General features: G+C 31.8%; 4 protein-coding genes across 6 annotated transcripts in view; all 4 read left to right on the forward strand.

Moving 5' to 3' along the window:
- LOC111697541 (tubulin polyglutamylase TTLL4-like) overlaps positions 1–6,479 on the forward strand; it is a 21,307-nt gene extending 14,828 nt beyond the window's left edge. The window contains exons 21-26 of the mRNA XM_023467569.1: positions 484–587; positions 1,343–1,441; positions 5,014–5,131; positions 5,509–5,559; positions 5,744–5,808; positions 5,986–6,479. Of these exons, the coding sequence (XP_023323337.1) occupies positions 484–587; positions 1,343–1,441; positions 5,014–5,131; positions 5,509–5,559; positions 5,744–5,808; positions 5,986–6,301 (753 nt within the window). The 3' untranslated portion in view covers positions 6,302–6,479. The remainder of the gene's footprint in view (positions 1–483; positions 588–1,342; positions 1,442–5,013; positions 5,132–5,508; positions 5,560–5,743; positions 5,809–5,985) is intronic.
- On the forward strand, positions 6,396–12,999 carry LOC111697547 (haloacid dehalogenase-like hydrolase domain-containing protein 2). Its single transcript, XM_023467578.1, has 11 exons — positions 6,396–6,531; positions 7,075–7,132; positions 7,332–7,419; positions 8,154–8,229; positions 8,460–8,511; positions 9,096–9,140; positions 9,586–9,721; positions 10,358–10,429; positions 11,109–11,188; positions 11,947–12,005; positions 12,525–12,999. The coding sequence occupies exons 1-11, from the start codon at positions 6,413–6,415 to the stop codon at positions 12,601–12,603; spliced, it is 864 nt and encodes a 287-aa protein (XP_023323346.1). The 5' UTR covers positions 6,396–6,412; the 3' UTR covers positions 12,604–12,999.
- LOC111697543 (multiple inositol polyphosphate phosphatase 1) lies at positions 12,626–22,584 on the forward strand. Of its 3 annotated transcripts, XM_023467574.1 has the most exons (17): positions 12,626–12,711; positions 13,001–13,208; positions 13,283–13,332; positions 13,851–13,916; positions 14,707–14,763; positions 15,896–15,970; positions 16,459–16,550; positions 17,016–17,065; positions 17,256–17,328; positions 17,690–17,794; positions 18,456–18,516; positions 18,660–18,737; positions 18,907–18,964; positions 19,629–19,703; positions 20,772–20,901; positions 21,809–21,915; positions 22,193–22,584. In XM_023467574.1, the coding sequence occupies exons 2-17, from the start codon at positions 13,064–13,066 to the stop codon at positions 22,342–22,344; spliced, it is 1,374 nt and encodes a 457-aa protein (XP_023323342.1). In that variant the 5' UTR covers positions 12,626–12,711; positions 13,001–13,063; the 3' UTR covers positions 22,345–22,584. The 3 variants fall into 3 exon arrangements, with proteins under 3 accessions (XP_023323342.1, XP_023323341.1, XP_023323343.1); XM_023467573.1 differs by lacking the exons at positions 12,626–12,711; positions 18,907–18,964 and adding an exon at positions 19,016–19,073 and having other exon boundaries at positions 12,990–13,208; XM_023467575.1 differs by lacking the exons at positions 12,626–12,711; positions 21,809–21,915; positions 22,193–22,584 and having other exon boundaries at positions 12,990–13,208; positions 20,765–20,865.
- The window catches only part of LOC111697544 (ER membrane protein complex subunit 2), a 6,919-nt gene continuing 6,674 nt past the window's right edge, over positions 22,523–22,767 (forward strand). Inside the window, exon 1 of the mRNA XM_023467576.1 lies at positions 22,523–22,663. Within this exon, the coding sequence (XP_023323344.1) occupies positions 22,593–22,663 (71 nt within the window). The 5' untranslated portion in view covers positions 22,523–22,592. The remainder of the gene's footprint in view (positions 22,664–22,767) is intronic.

Here is a 22,767-nt window from a genome sequence, read left to right on the forward strand (position 1 = left end):
TGATCAGATAAGGCTTTTAAGGGGATCGTTGTATAACGGACATGCCACCATGATATTAATTTGAGGGTTTAAATGACAGAAAATGATTTTGAATTGACGGAACTAATTAAAATCGACCGTCAATTCAGTCAATAAACTTTCAATGTATTCCTCAAAACTGACTATTGTAAGGGAGTATAAAGATGTATTTTAATGTGGCCCTCCTCACAAGGCCGTAAGGGATTTATCACAGTAATTTCTTATCTAAGTAAAAGATTGGAGAAAAAATCAACAGTTTTTTCTGTCTTGAAAATAGATAATTTCTTTTCTTTCTTTCCTAGTTTTTTTCATTATATTATTAAAGAAATAAAAAATGATCTATTTTCGGAAAAATACATGGAAATCTTTTTATTTTTCAATTGGAGGGTTACTTTAAATTACATCAACAGTCTGTTATATTTTAATCACTTTGGTTTAAAAGTAAAAATCCAATTATATTTTTAGGAGTGTAAGGGTAGTGTAGCCCCACCCTCTATCCTTGATACTCTAACTCCAGATGATACAAGACAACTTGTTATTTCAGAGGATGAACTAGCAACCAGTAGAAGGTTAATTATCTAATAAATCTTAATGTTATGTTTTTATATTTTACTTTGTTAAAAATAAGATTAATAAAGGGACTGTTTAGTGCTCGCCACCGTCAAAATGCAAAAAAATATATTAATTTTTGAATTCAGGATCACGTATAGGTTTTTTTTTACCTCTCAAAGTTGTTAATATTCGAAATCTATCTGCCATGGTTCGCTACAAGAGAAAGTCACGGATTGTTTCGATACTTTGATTAAAGGATCACACAGAAAGCCCCCTTTCGTGCAAAACTGCATGCCCAAGGGTTCCCCAAAACCCCAAAAATATGCGCAAAATTTGGGTTCGGTTAAAACCTTAGTCTAAATTTTCAAAAATTAAACTGCGGGGTTCTCTGTTCTGGACAGGTCTGGACAATTTAACGCTCAAGAACGTGTTCGAGTGGTGAGATCGATAAACCTAGTTGGATTGTGAATAAAAACAATCAGGGTATTATGTAAAATATGTTCAACCAATCAATCCAATTAGACAAACAAGCTACACGTATAAGGTTATCAATTTATTAACTCTTGATATCTTCACCATTTGTTACTTCTGAAAATCTATCAAAATACCGTCTCAACTAGATACTTAATTTGACCACATAATTTATGAGAATAAAAATAATAATCTCCTAAATCTTAAATATTCTTTTCAAATATTAATTCCGTTCATTAATTTCAATCCCATCGTAAATAACTGCTAAATGTTAAAGTTTTTTTATAATTTTTAATTTTAGGTTTCAGCGGATATTTCCCACATCAGATACACACAGATATTTTAAATACTTTGACAAACCCCGGTACTACAATCTTCTACTTCATGCGTGGGAACGCAAGTAAGGAGATTTTAAATTAAGATTCCAAATGCTTAGGTTTTCAGATATTAACCAAAATAACATAACTTGCTTGGGAACCCAGCTTTGCCTTGAATTTTCCCTGTAAAAAATTGAAAAGCTGAATTTAGAATTTTTAAACAAAGCGAAGCATATTCCAATGGTTACCGAGTTCACCAATCAAAATTTGAGGCAAATCGGTCCAGGGGTTCATAAGCTATGAACAAACAAACAGAGATAATATATACAATATACATATATAAATATAGTTCAGTTTTTAAACTTCGAATTTTATAAAAAAAGAAAATATATTTATATATATATATATATATATAAAGTGTTAACTAATAAAATATCACTGAAACTTCCCTTATTTCTTATTGGTCAACTAGGTTCAGCAAAATACTGAGCTAAAAGATTTGTATATTTTTTTCTCTAAAATCTGTGAACAATGTACATAAGATTGCCTAAATGTCGTCTCTCTATTCGACAGTATTATGTATAAATTCTGTTAAGATAAGATAGTTTAAAAGAAAATGTAGTAAAAACTTAGAATTTATTAATTATGAAACACAAATGTTTAAAACTCAATAAACAGGGTTTCTCACGAAACATAAAAGTTGAGATTCCCCTAATTCTGGCATTTCCAAAATGTGATCTGTCTTTTTTTTTGCATAATTACTGGAGATAACAAGATTTTTTTCTGATTTCAATATATTAAATTAATCCAAAATTGTTGTCACCTTTGAAGGCTCAGAAAAAGGCAGACCACATTTTGGAAATGACAAAACTAGATAATTTTAATTCTAAAATTAGGTTGATAAATGAATGCCACAAATTTCAAAAAGATGACCTTCAAGTCAACTCTCAAATGTCATGTTTGAACATCTTGCGGAGATACAATTTTTTATTTTTTTTTATGTATAATATTAGATACTAAGGACTAGATTTGGTCACTTAGCCAGGACAAAATGTCCTGTCTCTTGAGTCACTCCTTCAATTGAAGAATAGTTGACCCAGTCGCTCAGCATCTCATCTGGAACCTGGTTAGAAAGTTAATCCTTTGCCCCCTCATTAAACTTTTATCACCTTTTCTCTGCTAACAAGTTCTCACAAGACCGTAGTACACTTGTGACAATCACCCCTGGCTTTAAAAGAACAACTTCTTTCTTGCTTTCTATGTTGAGACTATCTGTTAACCATAATGACATAATGACATTCCTAACCCAGATGCTGCTTTACCTTCCTGAGCCTAAAAGGTTTACACAGAAGCTACTGGCGGTTCCTCTTCTTACTATGTTCTGGGAGTTGGAGCAGTTTCTGACTTCTGGTTGGCTTATGTACTGTGGTCCAGAGCCATAATTTTAGCAGAGCCGCCTCTGCTTAAAGATCACTTAGCAGAGCAATGTTAGCCGCTTGAATAAGTTGGTCCACTTTTAGTCCTTTCTAGTGGCGTTGCCTTTTGCATTTTCCTTTAGGGTGGACAACGCTGCTTCCGTTTTTATCTTGAAGAAATTAGTTTATTGAATGTGTAAATCAACCTAATCACAATGACTCTTAAGTCTGTGGTTCGTGATTCAAGAGTCTTTTAGAGATTAGAAGAGAAGTACTCAATCATTGTTTGTGGCCAAAAGTTTTGGGTTAGAAATTCCTTTAATTTGTTGAATGAAAATGTTTTTGTCTCTTCTATACTCAAAATCCAGGCAATTGGCAGCACATACATTTCAAATCTTAATATAGCCATTTTGCAATGCACTGCTATTTGTTTTAAGAGGAGGAAACGGCTTGAAAAATCAGTTAAACTATTCAGTATTAGAGATACAACAATGTGAATAAAGGCTACAGAAACTGTGATATTTATACTAGAGTCTTGATTTTCCTCCTCTTGGTTGTCCATCCATCCATCTGGGACTGAAACTGGTTCTGCATGATCACTATTAGTTGGAACAAGAGAAATTTGAATGTTTTGAATTGGCATTACTTGTCTTCTCCGCTTCCAAGCTCTATACTTCTGTACAGCAAAAGAGATCACCTCTCCGCTGAATATTATCAGAATTTGGATCCATGGCATTGAAACAAATGATGATATATCTGCTTTTACTCCATAAGATTCTGTAAGCATAATGAAGTAGCCAGTGTTACAGTTATGTCCATGCACTCCGATATTAAAGCAGATATTTGTCAGCACAGTGACTATTGTTATACCTAAACTAATTTTGATATGCTTTTCATGATTAAGGTTGAAGAAGTGATGAGGAAACAGGACTAGTGCAGTCTTAGATAAGGACAGTAGGGACAATGTTGTTATATGACAAGTTAATATCCATTTTGGTGTTGTCAAACTGCACATTAGAGCTGGAAATCTTCGGAACATTGCATTTGTCCACAAACCAAATATGTTGAATAGCATTGATTCAGCATAGGTCCTTATCAGCCCCAGAAATATGAAGAATACCATCATCTTCAGTTGTCCAATAATAACAGTTTGTTGTACATAAGGCCTGGTTTTGAAGTACATGTACATACTGTACAGAGCAAAAAGTGAGACTGGGAAAGCCAGTGAGTCTATGATGAAAGTAATAGCTCCAGGTCCAAAGTATATTGATGTAAGAAGAATGTACAATAAACCACATGATTTTAGCTGAATATTTAGAACCATTTCAGCTTTAGATTAACAAACTAATCCCAGCCAACTTCCAGGAGATGTAGAGTGTTTTGTAACCAAACCAGGACAGTTAATCTAACTCCCTGGTGTCATCATATCGAATTCCAAATTTAAATTAAATAAAAAGCTTTTATAAAATAAGATTGTTCACACTACACTTTCTCTGAGTGTAATGCTTAGACTAATTGGTTAACATCAAGCGTAGAAATTTGTTATGTTCTCTAAAGAGAGAAAAAAATCGATATTCATATTTACAATTATTTGGAAGAAATATGATAACTAATAATAAAAATATCAAAATTAAATAAATTACTTTTTTATTTGTACCAAACTATTATCTTGTATATATATTTACCAAGGTTTTTAGTCAAGTAAAGTAGAAATTTAAATTACTGAAAGTTGTAACAGGGGTTTTTGCGGATTTTCTGTTAAACTTAGCGTGTTTTCAAAAATAATTTGTATCGACATTTTTTCTAGGCAAAATTTTCAGATAATTCATTATGATATTGATGTTTATTATATACAAGGATGGATTGGTAAGAAATAAGCAACATTTATGTAATTACTAGGATTTATTCCTTTTTTCTAATATAAATCTTACATTTGATTGCGGTTTTGGTTGTTCTTGCACGCTGATCCAAATGTCTTCTTTTGGTGTTTTATCAGGTTTCAAGTTCTCCGTGTTTCAGTATAATTTCTCCTGTTAATGTAAAGAACTATAAGCATCTAGTTTTCATTGTGGATATTACAACCCTACAACTACCCTAGTCATCCTGCTTAAAAAGTTTTAGAGTGGATCACACTGGTTTAGCCATCTTTCAGGCTGTTGTTTATCCTAAAATAATAGTTTAAATTTTACAGCAAGGGACCTCAAGCACTTAAATAATACATAAGCATGTTTTGCTTTCAGGTACTCTGGGTTGGAACGAGAGACCGGAAGAGCAGTTCTAGAAAAGCTTTGTCTTGCAAAACATCATCTGAAAGTTCCTGCAAATGTTTACGTCAAGAAAACATCTTCCGGACAACAGGTATTAGACATTACCTGCAGGACAGGATAATTGTAGGTTGTTTGCTAATAATAATAATAATAAAAACTAGAATAAGAACTCCAAGCTAAACTTGACATCGGAGAGATTACAGGGGGTTGTAATGTAATTAAACAGATGATTTTTATTAAACAAATCTAATAAAAATGGTGGACAAATTGCAATTCCTGACTTGAGTTTTAGTTTCAATTGTCTTTAAATTCATCTAATACTATTGTCTTCCTTGTTTTGGTTCTTGGTGATCATTTGATGCACGGTTTTGCTTGTTACTGTTTAATATAGAAAAATAGTTACTTTTGATATCCTGACTCTAGTTTTTGTATCAAGAAAGTCGTCGTTCTTTAATACAATATTTTTAGGCTATTGATATTTCTGGGCTAGCAGCTCCAAGTGCCGAATCTGAACAAAAGGAAAAAATAAATTTAAAAATAGTTTTAATACACCATGCAGATAATATTTAGATTTTAAACATTGCTATTAAACAGGAAGTTCTTTCTTTTCAGTTTAATTTTATTAAAAAACAAAACAAAATTTCACAATTTTTTTAAATAACATTTTTAGTTTTAATCTGATGAAATTTATTCTGTTGTTTAGACTGAATCCCTTGTTGAACCTGACACACTAAAAAGTACTGGCCTGCTTGAGACTGGACTATTAAGGTAAATAGACATTATCTAAACATTCTTCAGCTTTAAATCAAATGCTACTTAATCTATTGCTCATAAAGTTATATTCTTTGTTTGGGTTCTTTGACAAAATGCACTTAATATGTTACTTAATACTGCAATCAATGCTTTGATTTGATTTCATAGCGTTTTAAAAAATATTTACTGTAGAGTTGACGATGGAAGACGATTTTCATCTGGATCTGAGATGGATTGTGGATCAGTAACTCCTTCACCACGTGGAACCCCGGAGCACTCTCAGCTTGCGGAATTTTTGGCGGGGAACTCAGGGTTTGACGAAATTTTAGCTGGAAATGCGCCGGGTAGCGAAGTTCATGTTAAAAACGTGACAAATGAGAGAAATGACAATTTGCTGGAAAATCCACAGAAAACCATGACGGGTCAACTAAACTGTGACGTTAGTACAGAAGAGATGAGCACACTGGACAATAGAACAACCTCTAATAATCTCATTATTGACAACTAGGGAGGCCTCTACGGACTAATAGGGATCCTCCATGGATTCTAAGGATTCATCAACTATGCATATATGCATGAAATTGAGCACTAAATATTTTTATCTTCACACTAAACAGATATGTTTTATATGATATTGACCTTAAATACTCATTTTTTTCATTATCAAGAATGCGAATCATTTCAGATAAAACGTTGCCAAAGGAAAATGAAGATAAAAGCAGTAATGATAGATCTAAGGTAATTTAAGTGTTGTTAATTGTTAGGAGTTCATTTAGGATTGACCTGATTGAACACTAATCATAAGATTTTTTTAAAGGCATGCTTGCATTGTGTGAAAAAATAAAAGGTTTTAGGCTATATTTAATGTATTTTAGAGTAACAAGTATGAAAAAGGGTGAATTAATGTGTCTTAACCCTTCCCCCCTTCACCAGAACCAAAAGTCATTTAATTCTTAAATCTATCTATCCGGCTCTGTTACAGTGCTTTTTTGTTCTTTATTTGCGCTTACACAAATTGTAGTTTCAAATATTAACCAAAGATAATATTGCTCTCTAATCTCCGTATTTTTCCTCTCGATAACATTTTTCTTAAATAAGAGTCACGACGGAAAACGAATTAAAATTCATGGTACTTCAGTATACCCTTTGAGGTCGTCGTTGTATCCTGGAGTATTTTTGTTAAGTTAATTTTTAAGATATCTCCCCCCGCCCATTTTAAAGTTGTTTAGTTAAATTAGTATTCTAAAAAAATGTTTAGTTCTTTATTCTTGTATGACTTAGTGGAACAGTTCATGTTGGAACAAATCTTTTACCTGGGGCCAAGGAGGCAATAGTAAAGGTAACGCCATTTTTAAGGAGTCCTTAGTAGAAGAAAGAAACTTTATACGCTCCTTTTTGTCCAATATTGCTGTTAAGTTATTAGGATAAATTGCAAGAAATCTGATAAAATATTTCCTAAAATTGTTTTTAAATGATACTAAATATTGAAATTTTATTTTTGTTAAAAATTTTTAAATCTACAATCTTAGTTATTTTAGTTAAAATCTGCGAAAGTTCCGATTAAGTATGTGACGAATACTTCAAAAGAGAGCAAAACATCTCTGATAAGGCGATTAAAAAGTGCAGGTCCTATTTTATCATACTATACTTTAAGGCCGCTTCGGGTTCATCTTCTATTTCAATGGTGAACATTTTCTCTTTGTTTACATTGCAAAACAAAAACAAAACATGGATTTTATAAAAAAAAAATTTGTGGATTTTCAAAATTTTCAAAAATCGAATTTTATCCCACAAAAAATTTGGGCCCGATTGGTTCAGCCGTTTTGACGTTTATTGGATGCAAACAAACAGACAAGCAAAGTATATAAATAGGCTATTTCAACTGAAAACAATGTACATTGTAAAGGAAAAAAATTGTTGCAGATTTTATAAACAAATTTTCTCAAAATTTAATGCAAATCGAATTTTGTTGGAGAAAATATTTTGGAATTTTGATCTTCTATAAACCTTCCGTGAGGACATTTTTGGGCCCGATCAGTTTTGCCGTTTTTACGTATATTGGACACAAACAAACCAAACAAACAAAGTATGTATTTTTTATCGTTTCCTTCCTTTTTTCCTCTGCTGCATAAATGCGCTAGTCACTAAAATATACACAGAACCCACAATTAAAAATTAAAGAATTATTACCAAATTTTGAATGGAAAAACAAGGATATTGTAAATTGGTTATTCCCTTCTTCAAAGGAAGGGTCACTTAAAATAACAAGGAGAGTTTATCAATGATTAATCTTGAAAAAGTCCAAATAAAAATGGGAAAAATTATAAGTTCTGAAATATAAGTTCTGATATTTGTTTCAGGTTTACATATTGACAAGGATGAAGTTTTTACTTCTCTTTCTGCTGCTAGAAACTATATAATATCACAGAATATAAGGGAATTAATAATAAGTATTTTATTACTTTTAACGTCTTTTTACCAACATTACCGACCAATGATTTCCCCAACTACTTCTTAAAGATAATAAATTCTGATCTCTGATTATATTTTAATTATTTATCAAAAAACTTTCTCATTATTTTCTGGAGAAAAATGTTCTAAATATAATTTACAAGATGCCATTTTGAAATTTTCAATAAAGTAATGAATAAAAATTATTGGTTCAGACCACTATTGTTGTTAGAAAAAGAGGCGCTTGAAGATTTTGAAGGTATTGAGGTAACATTTTACCTTCATATTAACATAAATCACCATTTTTCAAAAAGCCAATCCTTTGTCTTTTGTCAATTGTCATTTTTATTCGTTGATCTATATTTTATATTCTACATTCTTTCCTTAATTGTAAAACAACTAACTTTATAACATCATCATGTACATTGTACACATCAGATTAAATCAATTCAATGTCAACTTCCTCTTGTACAGTTTTATGGGTCCCTCTTTATAAAAAGTAAAATAGTTGAATTACAATGTTAAAACTAGTTCTGTCAACCTTTTTCTACATAGCATTATCTGTTTATCTATCTATCTATCTATTTTTATCAAGCTATCCATGTATCTATATATTTAAATAATTGCCTATTTACTAATCTATCTATCTATTTTTATCAAGCTATCTATGTATCTATATATTAAAATAATTGCTGATCTACTTATCTATCTATCTATCTATCTATCTATCTATCTATCTATCTATTTTTATCAAGCTATCTATGTATCTATATATTGAAATAATTGCCTATCTACTAATCTATCTATCTATCTATCTATCTATTTATATATCTATCTATCTTTCTATTTAGACGGAATCTCCCAACAGTGTTGTTGTGGGTTTAGCTCCAACTCAGGCACCCATTGATAAAAATACACCCTTATTAGGACAAAATTGTTCCTCCATCAAATAATAATTTTATTAGAAAATTATTTGTTTTCTAGTTAATTTAGGAAATGAACCGTTCATTTACAGATTTTTTGTTTTAATTATTTTATCCATTTTAAACCACTTTGCTTTGTGACGTAGGGTGTTTGTTAAACATCAGGTTTTTGGCACTTAACTAAACTTTAAGGAGAGGGGAAAGTGTTGTTCATATTCATCTATTGGTACAAATCTTTTGAACTTACAATTTTAAACAAACAACAGATGTCAAAATGGATTTGCCAGGCACATACATTCCTTTAGAATTTCTGAGTGCTCTACCTACCTCTTCTTAGTTTTTAACGCATTGGAGCACCCTAGACCGCATTAAACCCCCCTCTTCCTCATTCCTCAGTTGTTCAATGCTGGTTTCTTAGTTTCACTACGAGAAGATGAACGAAGCATTTAACTTGATCAAGTCCGGAGGAAGTTTGGTTGCAATTAATAAATCAAGATATTATAAGTCGGAGAAGGGGTTGTCAATTGGAACTGGAGCGTTTGTCTCAGCTTTAGGTAACATTATTTAACATAACCTGGTTACCATTTACCAGATAAAGCGGAAATATGTATAGTCGTCCTCATTGTTCAATTAGAAAGGTTTTGTCATCTTTAACTGCCAAAACTCTTAAAAGGTATTTTGACAGCTCACTATTTTGATCTTAAACAAAGAAGAAAAATAAAAATCCCGGCAAAATCTTTTTCGCACGTATGATAACCATTACAAAAAACATATTTAGTTTCTTTTTCAATTTTACTCATCTTGTTTAGTGAAAGGTCGTTAAAGTTACTTTATCACCCTGTCGTAGGGTGATTTAGGAACTTTATCGCCTTAAAACGGAGAAATTCCTTCAAAGTTGAAAAAGAATGTTATGATTCATGGGACTTGAAAAATGAATTTGAGCTAGGTCAAGAGTCGGTTGAACCATATATTTTGAACGGTGATTCGGATTTAACCATGTTGACTCTAACAGAATAGTAGTTGAATTGGCGCAAGGAAGTTTAGCGACTTAGTTCAAAGTCATTAAATTCGGTTCATAGGTATATATTTTCTTAAACATGATGTCCTCTCTCTGGAAAAAATCCTGTTTACCCAAGTTTATATTTCATGTACCCTCTAAGATCCCTGTTACACATTAGGTTACATTTTAGAATTTTCGACTGACTGTAAAGCCTATGTGGTCGGAAAACCAGAGAAAAACTTTTTTCATCTTGCACTTAAAGGTAAATGTTATAAAAAAAGAAATGCATTTTTTTACCTTGACTGAAAAGTTAATTTTCAATTCGGTTCATGAAGCGTCTATTTTCTAAATGTCATGACAATGGATGGATATTCTAGTATGGATATTGGATGAGATACTCTGCTGGCTCGGTTTATCGCGAAGAAAAACGTTGTAATTTGTGAATTGTTTACTGAATTTTTTTATTAGAAATTAATTTTCAGTAGAAATACAATTTTAAAAATATTTGATCTAGAAATCTATAACGTAGTTGGTCAAATTTTTAATATTCTCATGTGATTCATTATTTATCATAATGTCTCTGGGCTTTAAGGACGCTTTGTGCCTCTTGTTCTAGTATTTAAGGTTTAAATGTGAAAGAGAAAGTTAAAATTTTGCGAATTTTTCTGTTTGCATTAATAGATTTCCAAATGTTTTTTTATATAGGCAAATTTTTTCCATAGCGACCTGTCGTAAACATTCCCTGGGTCATGTGACATGCCAAGAAAAAGAATAAGCTAAATAAATATAGAGATTGAAATTAACAACTGCTTCAGAGGGTTTAGGGTCAAATTAGTTGAATAAAAAATGAAAACAACTTTTTTAGTAGGTTGAATAAAATTATGCCCTGAAATAGTCAGAATTTTTTTTGAAACGCCAGTTGATTACATAAAATCTTTTAGATTTTATGAATGATTTGAAGCCAATTGAAGTTCTTGTTGCTGGTGACGATATTCGGGATGATGTTCTTGGAGCTCAGAAGGTTTAAATCTTCTTATTTTTTTATTTAAGTCAATGCTTGCGTTTCTTAATTGATTGATTGTATGATTTGTTGATTGATACTTGATACTTGTTATGCGATTCCAAGGACTCCAGGTAGGAGTATAGTAGGAATTTCTGGTCGTGTCCTCCAGAATAGAGTTCAGATCATCCTAGTTTCCTGAGTTCTCAGCAGACCTTGTTTACTACTCAAATACACAAGTAAAGGTTTAGATGAACAGTTTATCAAGTTTAGATTTGAAAATTGTCAGGGTTCAGGAGTCCTTAACATTTGTTGGGAGACCATTCGATTTAGCTACAACTCGGTTTGTAAAAAAGTTTGATCTAATGTCAGTTCTTGATCTGGTTCCTAGACGTTTTCTATGGTATGCTGTGTTTCTGCCCAACCAATATAAACCAAGTTGAGCTATCAACATCTTCAATTCCTTTTAGAATATTTTAAATGCTTGAATCAGATCAGCTCTGTATTGAATGATTTTTTTGATGATTGATGCTATATAATGGATGATGGATGATGGATCATGGATAATGGATAATGGATAATGGATAATGGATAATGGATAATGGATAATGGATAATGGATTGAGTATATGGTTGACAATGGGTGATGGATGGTTTATGATAGATTGATTGATTGATTGATTGACTTGAGTGTAATCTTGATTTTATGTTTGACGGATTGATTGATGGTTGGTTGATTAATGATTGATAGATGTTGGAATTATTGACAACATATTATAGGCTGGCCTTCAGGGTGCCCTCATCAAAACTGGAAAATATCAAGAAGGCGACGAAGACAGGTAACTAAATGTTAAAATCAAATTTTTTTAAATTTTGTTAACACAATAACTTTGCAAGTTTTAATTTAGACTGAAATTGTAAGTTTTAATCTAGACTGAAATAATCTTAATTTGTTCGTCAAAGTTATCACTCTGTGCTGTGCAAATAGCAAATTTCCTCATAGGAAGCTGTTGAGAGATAGAGGACGATATAAAACATATTCAAAGTCGGAGATGCTATATCAATTGAACTACTTAAAATCTGAACTAACGCTCAATTCTATTTTTATGACATATGAATATCGTTGGTGTTATACCCAATATACTAAGAAGCCTTGGACTGCTGAGTTAATGAAATCATTTCCTGGTTACGACATTAATTAGGGTTGCCAACAAGAATAAATAAATAAAATGATCAACCATCGTCACGTAGAAGTCAGGATTTATCTCTTATCTAACTGCACCACCATCATGGTTGTCAGTGCATCACTGTCACATGTTGCCTATATAACAAGAATTCTCAATATATGTTTATGTTAGGTTTGGGGAGCCCAACTATCTGTTTGAAAACCTGGAAGAAATGGCTGACTATGTAATTGATCAGTTCAGCGATCCCTGAAGAGAGAGAGAGATACCATAGCAGTTTGTTCAACATTCCCTAGATAAATCCTATCCCAGCACCTTTAGATACAATTCAACACATATCACAACAGCAAGGAAATGGAGGGTATATAAATATAGTAGTTGAAAAATAAGTTCCCCTCCCTCTTTAAAAATCTCCATCAAAAGATGTTTAATGGTTTTTTATCACTGACTTGGTGGGGAATTAAAATGATTTTAAATAAAATGTCGTTAAAGGTATACAATCTTCATAAAGAGGGTGGGGGGGATTCCAAAAAGGTGAACCCCTAGATTTACATGGTAGGTTCTAGAGCTTAGAACAACTAAGTATTAACCTTTCTGGTGTAATTTTCTTGCTTTTTTACCTAGTACAAGTATTAAATATCCTTTTACAGATCACAAAATGAGAGAGAAAAACAGCCAACTTGGAAACAGTAGTTGAAGTAAAAATACGAAAAATGCCGCGCTTCGTGGATTTTTTGCTGGTGATTGCGCATTTGGCAGTTGCTGTGTCTGATCTTAACTCATGTCAGCCTGTTAGTAAACATTTCTACAAGAAATACTCAACGAAAACTCCGTATCAGTATATTGTTGATGAATTGGGTGAGCTTTATTTTCGATCATTAATACAAATATTATGTTGACATGAATAATTAAATAAATGAATTCATTTTTAGATGAGAAAGAGAATATTCAACCAAATTCAGAAGATTGTCAGGACGTGCAGGTCACTTGCAGTAATAGTACCTTTCTAAATTCATACAAATATAAATTCTCTAATAAAAAGCTGGTGTGCAACAATTTTCATTGAATCTAAAAACTTTTTAATGCACAGAGCACGTTCATATTAAAACCAGCTCTTTTTAATGCACAGAGCACGTCCATATTAAAACCAGCTCTTTTTAATGCACAGAGCACGTCCATATTAAAACCAGCTCTTTTCGAGGAATATCAATTACTCTCTGAAAATTCAGAATCAGTGAAAATTTAAACCATTCTAATTGATTCTAATTTTTCTACGAGTAAATAATATATTTTTCTAAAAAATATGTAATTTGTAGAATTTATAAATTTAGTTTTTAACATTATTTAATTCCGTGTAATTTAATCCAATTCTAAGTCTACTACGCTTCCACGGCGATAGTCGCCCCTAATTCTAGTAATAATTTCAACTCCTTAGGAAAATAAATTTTACTTATTCCAACTATTTAAAAGTGATATTATTTGTACAAAGATAATATTAAGGTTTGGAGTATTGTACGACATGGGACCAGATATCCAAGCAAAGAAGCAATCAGATTTATAACTAAGGTCTGTGCTACCTTCTCCTGAAGCATAGCGACGGCGTTCAATGACCTCTTATTTTAAGAGAGGCATATCTAGTTCACATTTGTACCCTTTTGTCTGATTAAGAGTTAATACCATATTCTTTGTCACTTAAATAGAGACTTAAATGGTACCGTTTTGAATAGGGCACCTACAGTTCTTAAATACCCATTTCATAATAATTGCAGACATGCAAACAGATGGTATCGCTATACTCCATTTCTGACCTACGGCATATCCGCTAAACTACACTTCCGACCTACTAGTACGTGGTTTTACAACAGCTGAAAGTTTGATTTGTGAACGCAGCCCCTTGTCTGTCCTAGCTGCGGCGCTTGGCCTTTTAGCCTGTCCTAGTCGCAGCACTCGGCCCAGAAATTGTCTTAACCTAACCTAACCTAACCTAACCCTAAAAAATAGAAAATAAAACAGCTGTCGTAGGTCCGATATTTCAGTAGGCCGGAAAATAAGTAGGTCGGAAGTTAAGTAGACGATGTAACTTTACCATGGTTTATATGTTGATAAGAAAATTTTAATCTGTGTTTAGGCGTGCGTAGGCAGAAACATTTTGTTTAATTTAAATGTTATAATTTTGAATATTTTAGACAAAATGGAATTATTCTCACTATTTGTGCTTAAAATGAAACTAATAATAAATTTCTACAGAAAGTTTCAGAATCTTGAATTTATTATTATATCTACATATATTGTACGTTCATAGTACAAGTTTTTATATCAATTTTTAAGTAAAAATCTTATTTAAAAAATAATTTAGGATGTTGTAGAAATCCGTGATAGGATATTGAACAGCTCGAACTCATTGATGTGCAAGGCATGGAAGAAGTAAACCATTGATGATATTAATTCATTGACTTGGGTTGCATTGCTTGGGTGTCTCTCTTTCCTCCCTCTCCTGTGTAGACCTAATTACAGGGTGTAAATTTTAATAAAAAATCATTCTCCCTTTTTTTGAAAATTATTTTTGCCCGGAAGATTAACCCAATTTTTCTTGGCTTGAAAATATCAACATTTTCCGTCATGTTAGGATTAAAACTTTGATTTATTCTAGCAAGCAATTTTTTTGAGAAACATTGATTTTAAATCAGAATATGGGATTTCATGTGAAGTATCCAATTATGTTTTAAGTCCTTTTAATGATGAAAACGTTAAACTTCATGCAAATAAAATTATTAAAATTCTGTTATGATGATTTTTTTTAACGAAGCTTTTTGGTTATGTTTAGGAATACATTTTTTCCTTTTTATAAAAAATGTCCTTAGAAAATTTACAGAATTCGTTATTCAACTTAACAAGATTTAATAACTGATTTATATGTTATTTTAAAATCTTGTTTCAAATCAATTAAGTTTTTAAGTTGGTGGTTTATTCGCTAAATTGGGGAAAATAATTTTTTTTTGAGATCTAAATATTTATTATCTTTTTAAATTGTACAAAATAGTTTACGTGTAATCGACAATTTCGTTTACATTTTTTTTAGATTTGTGAAATAAATACAAAATGTGTTTACATTTTCTTTTGATAGATCTGTATCGGGGTTAAATACGTACATTTCTTAAATTAGAAATTTGGACTTAAGGATACTTAGATCCTGCAAGACATATAAATTGAAGAGTGCAACAGTGAAGTCGTAGAAAAATTAAAATGCATATAATAAGTCATTGACGATAAGAGGGTATGCGAATAGAATAGAAACTTTTAATATACGAATATAATATGGGGAAAATAATGTTAATGGGAAAACAACTAATTTTTGGGAAAAAAGTTTGGAGATGGATAACAAAATTGTAATGATGTCAAATTTTTCATTCCCGCCCCCCCTCCCCACCCTGGCAGGTAAGAGGGGGGGGGGGCTAATTCTTAAAAATTTTATACACCGCTGAACGGGAACTCCCTTTACTATGCCGTAAAAGTGGTTTTGAATAAACTTCTCCCTGTGGTTGTAGGAGGACCTAGATAATCTTCTGAGCTGGAAACCTGAACAACTGAACCTTGATCAGTCCAAAGATCTTCATGTCGAGGTGTTAACTTTTAAAAATACATTATATGTTCTTTGTCCATTTTCAATCATAATTTTTTTTTATACCAAACTCGTAATTTTGCGTTTTTGTTTCAAAATATACTAGTAAAATAACTTAAAAAGGACTCCGACCACATCATTATACTTAACAAAAAAAAATGTTACCTCTCATTTAAGAAAACTCAGAAATTTGCCGGTAAGATAAAAATAGGACTTAAATTCAGCTTTTTAGTTGTAATCTCTGTTTGTTTGTATGTCCGATCATAAATCATTAACCTATTGACAGACTGGCCTCAAATTTTGATTGGGGAACTCGGGAAAACCACTGGAATGTTCTCAGGTTGATTTTGAGATTCTAAGTTGAATGGGTTTGCTTAGCCAAAATCGTAATTTACAACCAAGCGCTGGCTAATTGTGGGAGTAAGGATGAGTATAGTTGTGTGGGAGTAAGTATGAGTATACCCTGGGTCTCAATATTTGTGTGTATAGGGTGAGGATGAGTTGATCTATATGGGGGAGAGAATGGTTTCCAGATTCCCTAATCTACTCGCGGAATATCAACCTCAACATTTTCTATTTAGGAACGAAAAAAATTAAAAGTTTAATGCCATATGCCATAAAGTGATTCTCCATACAAACCATGGCAATGCCTTTGGATTCTTTGTCTGATCAATAATGTTGAACAAACAGACAAGCAAAGTATNTTTTCCTAATTTTAAAAGCCACTTTTTAGAGAAACCATAATTGAAAATAATCTGTTTTCAAAATCATAAACAGTAATTATCTAATTTATACTTGATCAGACAACGCTTTTAGGGGTACCGGTGTTAATTAGGCTTTGCCATTTTTGCATGAAAGGTAACTAGACGTTACCCTTTAACAGTTCCTTTAATATTGAGCATGTTTATTGTTTAATTCAAGATTGTTAATGTTGTCGTAGGACGTCCCTAAAACTCTTATTTAATTTGATTTAATTGATCGATTTGACATTCCAGTTTTAAAATTTCCTTTTTGAGAAAATAGTTTAGTTTGATCAATTTTGTTAGAGCTACAGGAACTCAAAGAGCTGAATTGTCTGGAAGAAGTTTTGCTGTAGGTAGCATAATTTTTCTCTCATCTAAAATTATTTCCTTATGTTATGTCAGAAGTGTTTTAGAATTTTTTAGAAATTTTTTTCGCTGAATTTGGGATTGATGCAGTTTTTGTTTCATTGTCTCAAAACGTTAACAACTTTTTTTAAAAGTATCGNCCCTTCAATTTTATTAAGAAATTTTTCATATGTTCAGGTTTATTTTCACGAATGATTGCTCATAAGGTGAAGTTTGAAGATCCCATTCAACCACATGATCCTCTTCTCAGGGATAATTTCATGCACAATAAAAAAAATATTTAAAGTGACTGCACACTTAGTTTTCCCTCTATTTAATTTACAACAATACTCTTTAAACCTTTATCTGATTAATTAATGTGCAAGATATCTGCATTTTTTAAATTGCTTAATTCAGACAATTTTCTCCATTTTTTCTACAAGTTTGTTTGTGATAACCCTTAGTTGGATAAAATCAATTTTTAAAGAGAAAATCATAAATCTAATATATTGTCTTGATCAGGAGAAGAATTTAAGGGTAGCATTGTAGATTGAACATGCCACTTTGTATATAAGGGTCACTTAAAATTAACTTGAAGAATTAGCATGTATGCATGAACTAATTATAAAAAGGTTCTACAAATTGTGTAAAAAATGGTTGAAGGAGGTTAAAAAGAACAATAGTTCCAGGATCGAGTTCGATTTGTTCTCAGAATCTAGTCATATTCAGGAGATCAGGTTAGCTTAGTTCTCTTAGTCTAGTCATGTTCTGGAGATCAGGTTAGCTTAGAGTCTAGTCATGTTCAGGAGATCAGGTTAGATTAGTTCTCAGAATCTAGTCATGTTCAGGAGATCAGGTTAGATTAGTTCTCAGAATCTAGTCATGTTCTGGAGATCAGGTTAGCTTAGTTCTCAGAATCTAGTCATGTTCTGGAGATCAGGTTAGCTTAGAGTCTAGTCATGTTCAGGAGATCAGGTTAGATTTGTTCTCAGAATCTAGTCATGTTCTGGAGATCAGGTTAGATTAGAGTCTAGTCATGTTCAGTAGATCAGGTTAGATTTGTTCTCAGAATCTAGTCATGTTCTGGAGATCAGGTTAGATTAGTTCTCAGAATCTAGTCATGTTCAGGAGATCAGGTTAGCTTAGAGTAGTCATGTTCAGGAGATCAGGTTAGATTTGTTCTCAGAATCTAGTCATGTTCAGGAGATCAGGTTAGATTTGTTCTCAGAATCTAGTCATGTTCAGGAGTGGTTCTGTAAAATACGTACATTTCTTAAATTAGAAATTTGGACTTAAGGATACTTAGATCCTGCAAGACATATAAATTGAAGAGTGCAACAGTGAAGTCGTAGAGAATTAAATGCATATAATAAGTCATTAATAATAATAATAATTAAGGAAAAATCTGACTGCTCTACTTGGGTTGGAACAAACTTTAACAATATCGGACCTAGACAAGGCAAGAAACTATAATATCAAAATTTTAATATTTTTAGTTTTAATTAATAATATTTCTGGCCAAAACAGGATTTTGACCGAATTTTTCAACACATTTTGAAAAAAGGTGAACTATCCCTTTATTAACTTATTTTTTTTCTTTAGATCTACGTGAGTTGTAACTTTGACCAGGCTTGGAAACCTAGAAAACTTAGTCCTTGGTGTACACTCTTCTCTGATAAGGTAAACATAACCCAAGGAGTTAATATACCTTATTATTAGGGGGGTCCCCTAGGAAATTCCCCGTCACACCCCTTCCCTCATTTTTACTTTTACAATTTGCTTTTATGACATTTTAATAATTTTTGAAGATTTTTAGGAAATTTCTCATTAAAAAAAGTAATTATTTAAGGCTCTAGAAATAATGGAGTACAGAGAAGATTTAGAATATTACTGGATAGATGGACCAGGTAGGAAAACNTTCAGCTAAGTTTAGATGAAAGGAGGGAGGAACTTTTAAGGCTCTAGAAATAATGGAGTACAGAGAAGATTTAGAATATTACTGGATAGATGGACCAGGTAGGATAAACCTATAGAAAACTAACCCATAATATATACTCCGATAAGTAAGACCACGGTGGTAGAATATTTTCGAAAAATATACTAAAATTATTGTTAAAGGGCTCCTAGCTCCATTAACAATTAAATTCAATAAAATGAAAATTTGCATAATCATTAAATACATTAAAGTTTTAGAAAATTAGAGGATTTCAAATTTCTGAACATATGCATGCGATTGCGAGGTCAGCCGAAAATTGCCTCGAGGCCGGAACTTTAGGAGGCCATAACTCGGTAACCATAGGTCACAAAGTATGATATTTTGGATACAATGTTAATGAAAATCCATTATATTGACTTTCATGTGCTGGATTGTTATGATAAAGATTGCCCCCCCCTCCCCCCCCCCCCTCTTGCATCTTTAACATACTTTATGATCTGAGTTGTTTGTTTGAAATATCCAATGGAAGGATAAGAAATTAAAGAATGTGAAAATCAATCAGTTCCCCCGATTGTATTGATATGGCAAAAAAGTGTTTTGTAGAAAGTTTTGAAAGAAAGAAAGATTAATTTTAGGAAACGAAATTTCATCTTCGCCAGCCTGTGTTCTACTCAAAGATGTTCTAAACAACTTTCAGAATTCCACACTAGGTATATTATTCAAGGTCAAATTCATTATTTCATTTAAATGGACAGTCGTGGTAATTATACGTACAATTCACAACGATATCCTTAAAACCTTAACCGGAGTCTAAAACTAAAGAATGAAAAGTTACGACTTAAATATTAAGTTTCAGCTTAAATGCCACTTCTGACTTAATCTAAACCTGAATTTAAACCCGGAATTAGCCACATTAAAATTTGCTACAATTCAATGCATACAAATTATTTAATTGGACGATTTAGATTCTTTAAGTTAATAAATCTTTAACCATAATCAGAAATAAACAAATACATTGTTCAGGGGCGTACGAGAGCATTTGTTTTTTGGGGGAGCACATTTTGCGCGCGTCAGCGTTAAAAAAATTCTTTTTTCCCCCCTTGGCAACATTGTGCCCCCCCCCCCTCTTAAAAACCCCTTTTTTGAAAAAATATTAATACCTTTTTTAACTATGTAAACTATGCGATCATATACACACTTCCATATTACAAGTGTTAATAAATTATTTATGTAATTTCCTAAAGGACTCTTCAGACAATCCCTCTTAATACTGTGGTGTTAGGGATGAATTATAGAGATGGAAACGTTTCTAAAAAATGTCTATATTTTCTTAGGATCGATACGTATTGTTTTATAAATTTGATATAAAATATATATTTAAACTGAAGGCAGTATCGGTTAAAGCTTTTTTAATGAAACTTATTAAGTTTAGTTTTTTAATGTAGAAGGATTAATATTTAAGTCTTAAATCATTATTTTTCAGAACTTTTAAGCTATAACTTGAATTTAGCGCCAGTCTTAAGTTTTAGACTCTGATCAATAATGTGGAAGACGCTTTTTACTGGCTTTAATTCTTGTACTTCATTCATCGTTTCTGAAGCAGCGCAAGTCACTTTATGCAGTGGTACCACAAATGAAAATAAAATTCATTCTTTATCACACAAAGCTTTTAATTTGACTGTTGTGAAATGGACATCCTTCTCTATCAATGTAGGGTTACCCTCAAGTTGATAAAACACTTGGTTACCCTCAAGTTGATAAAACACTTAAGTTATTAGGTGTTCCTGAGGAACGAGGTATATTCTACTTTACACACTCTGGAACACTGTTAAAATTCCTGGCGTTCCTTGGAACTCACCAGGATACTCAGCATCTAACAAGTTTAAACTTTAATACTTTAAAAAACAGGGATACAGTAATGTTATTTTATTATTAGTTTTCCTTGGTTTCTTGTATGGGTGTACAAAGTTCTTTATGTTTCGCTGGGTTGGTAAAATATTAATGAATTTTTTGAATTAATGAATGTTTTGGGTTAAGTATAAAATTAATTAAAAAACTTGCCTTTTGATGTTCAGATTTTCATATTTCAAATCAAAAACAATTATTTCCCACTTATCCTTTCTTAAAAAAATACACCCCTGGTTACTATACTGTCAGACAAGGAGTATGCATTGGAATAAAAGGGAGAAGGTATAGAACCGGCCCGCCCTACCCTATGATTATACAATATACATGCTTTTGCAGATGGTACTTCATTTGAATAAGAAATATTTGCCTGAATTGCAAATACAGCGTACATGTATTCAGAATAGGTTATTCTGTACATTAAACAGGGGAAAAAATAGGCTGTTTAACGTCAAACGAAAAAAAAATTTTGATGCAAAAGTTTTTGTAACACAAACGTATTTTTTATATTGTAAAAATCGGTTTTATTTAATATGGTACAGACAGTTAAAAACCACTTTTAAAAAACCTTTAAAATCTATTTTTCAAATGGAGTATCGTCTGAAAAGCATGTTTATTCATAGGGTAGGGCGGGCTGGGTCGATTCCTTCTCCCTTATATTCCATACTAGAGACAGTTATAAAACATCTTTAATCTTTTAAACAAATTTTTAGTATTTTTTGTTTTGTTTGATGAAACATTTAGTTTTTGTCTTTTTAAATAATTGATAAATCAAATGTATATTATGAAAATTACTTGATGGTGATAAAATATCAAAAATAGCAATAAAAAAATAACAAAAAGATTAATTGATCTGCCTGGAAAAATTTATATATCTGATATATATATAAAAATCACTTGCTTGTATCAGAAAATGGAGAACCAGTAGAATTGGAGCTTTTGCCTCTAATATTTCGTTAGTACTCCGGCAGTGTAATGGATGGTTCTCAGTCTGTGTTTACGTGAATGAAAAAATAGGTAACAAAAAACTTTTTTTCTTTTTGGATTTCTAATTATAACTTGATAAAATAGCAATTATGTTTTTTAGAATTTTTAGCCGCAGATATGTGTTAATTAATCAATTTGTCTAAAAACAAGCTGTAAGACAATAGCTCATTCTTGATTTATTAATTTCATCTGGAGTTTGATATATGGGTTGTAGGACATCCCTAAACTCTGATTGATTGATTTACGTTATCTGCAAAGACCTAGGGGGAAGACTTACTAAACCTTAATATCATTACTTTGTTGTTAGAGCGTATACCTGGCTGTTCTGAGACCTGCTGCTCCTTGGAGAAGTTTATTAAGCTGTTCAAGACTAGACTGGACAAGTGTGATCTAGACGAGATCTGTGAAAACAAGATAGGAGAAGATGATAATATGTCTGCACCAGATGATAGATTTTAAGTTATATGTATTCTTGAAATTTTACATTATTTTGTGCAGGAAGGCAATGATCAGTTAAATTCGTGATCAGCTGGCTACTTGATCAGCTGACTTTGTTATCAGCTGACTTCATGCGACATTTTCCTAGCTGAAGAATTCCTGGTAGCCCAATTGCGGACGTTTGATCTAATAATAAATTTATTAAGAAATGTTATCAAAAATATTTGATGATATTAAAATATATTTTCTGACATTATTTCAGAATTACTATGCGGACTATTCAGCTAAGTTTAGATGAAAGGAGGGAGGAACTTAAGAAATACAGAGAAGAGAATAGCAGGTATTTATGAAACATTATTTAATACAGAGAAGAGAATAGCAGGTATTTATAAAACATTATTTGCATTTTCTTGTGGAAATATACTAGTTTTTCTAAAACAATTA

Source organism: Eurytemora carolleeae, unplaced genomic scaffold (assembly GCF_000591075.1).
Source record: "Eurytemora carolleeae unplaced genomic scaffold, Eaff_2.0 scaffold54, whole genome shotgun sequence".
Taxonomy (NCBI): Eukaryota; Metazoa; Arthropoda; class Copepoda; order Calanoida; family Temoridae; genus Eurytemora; species Eurytemora carolleeae.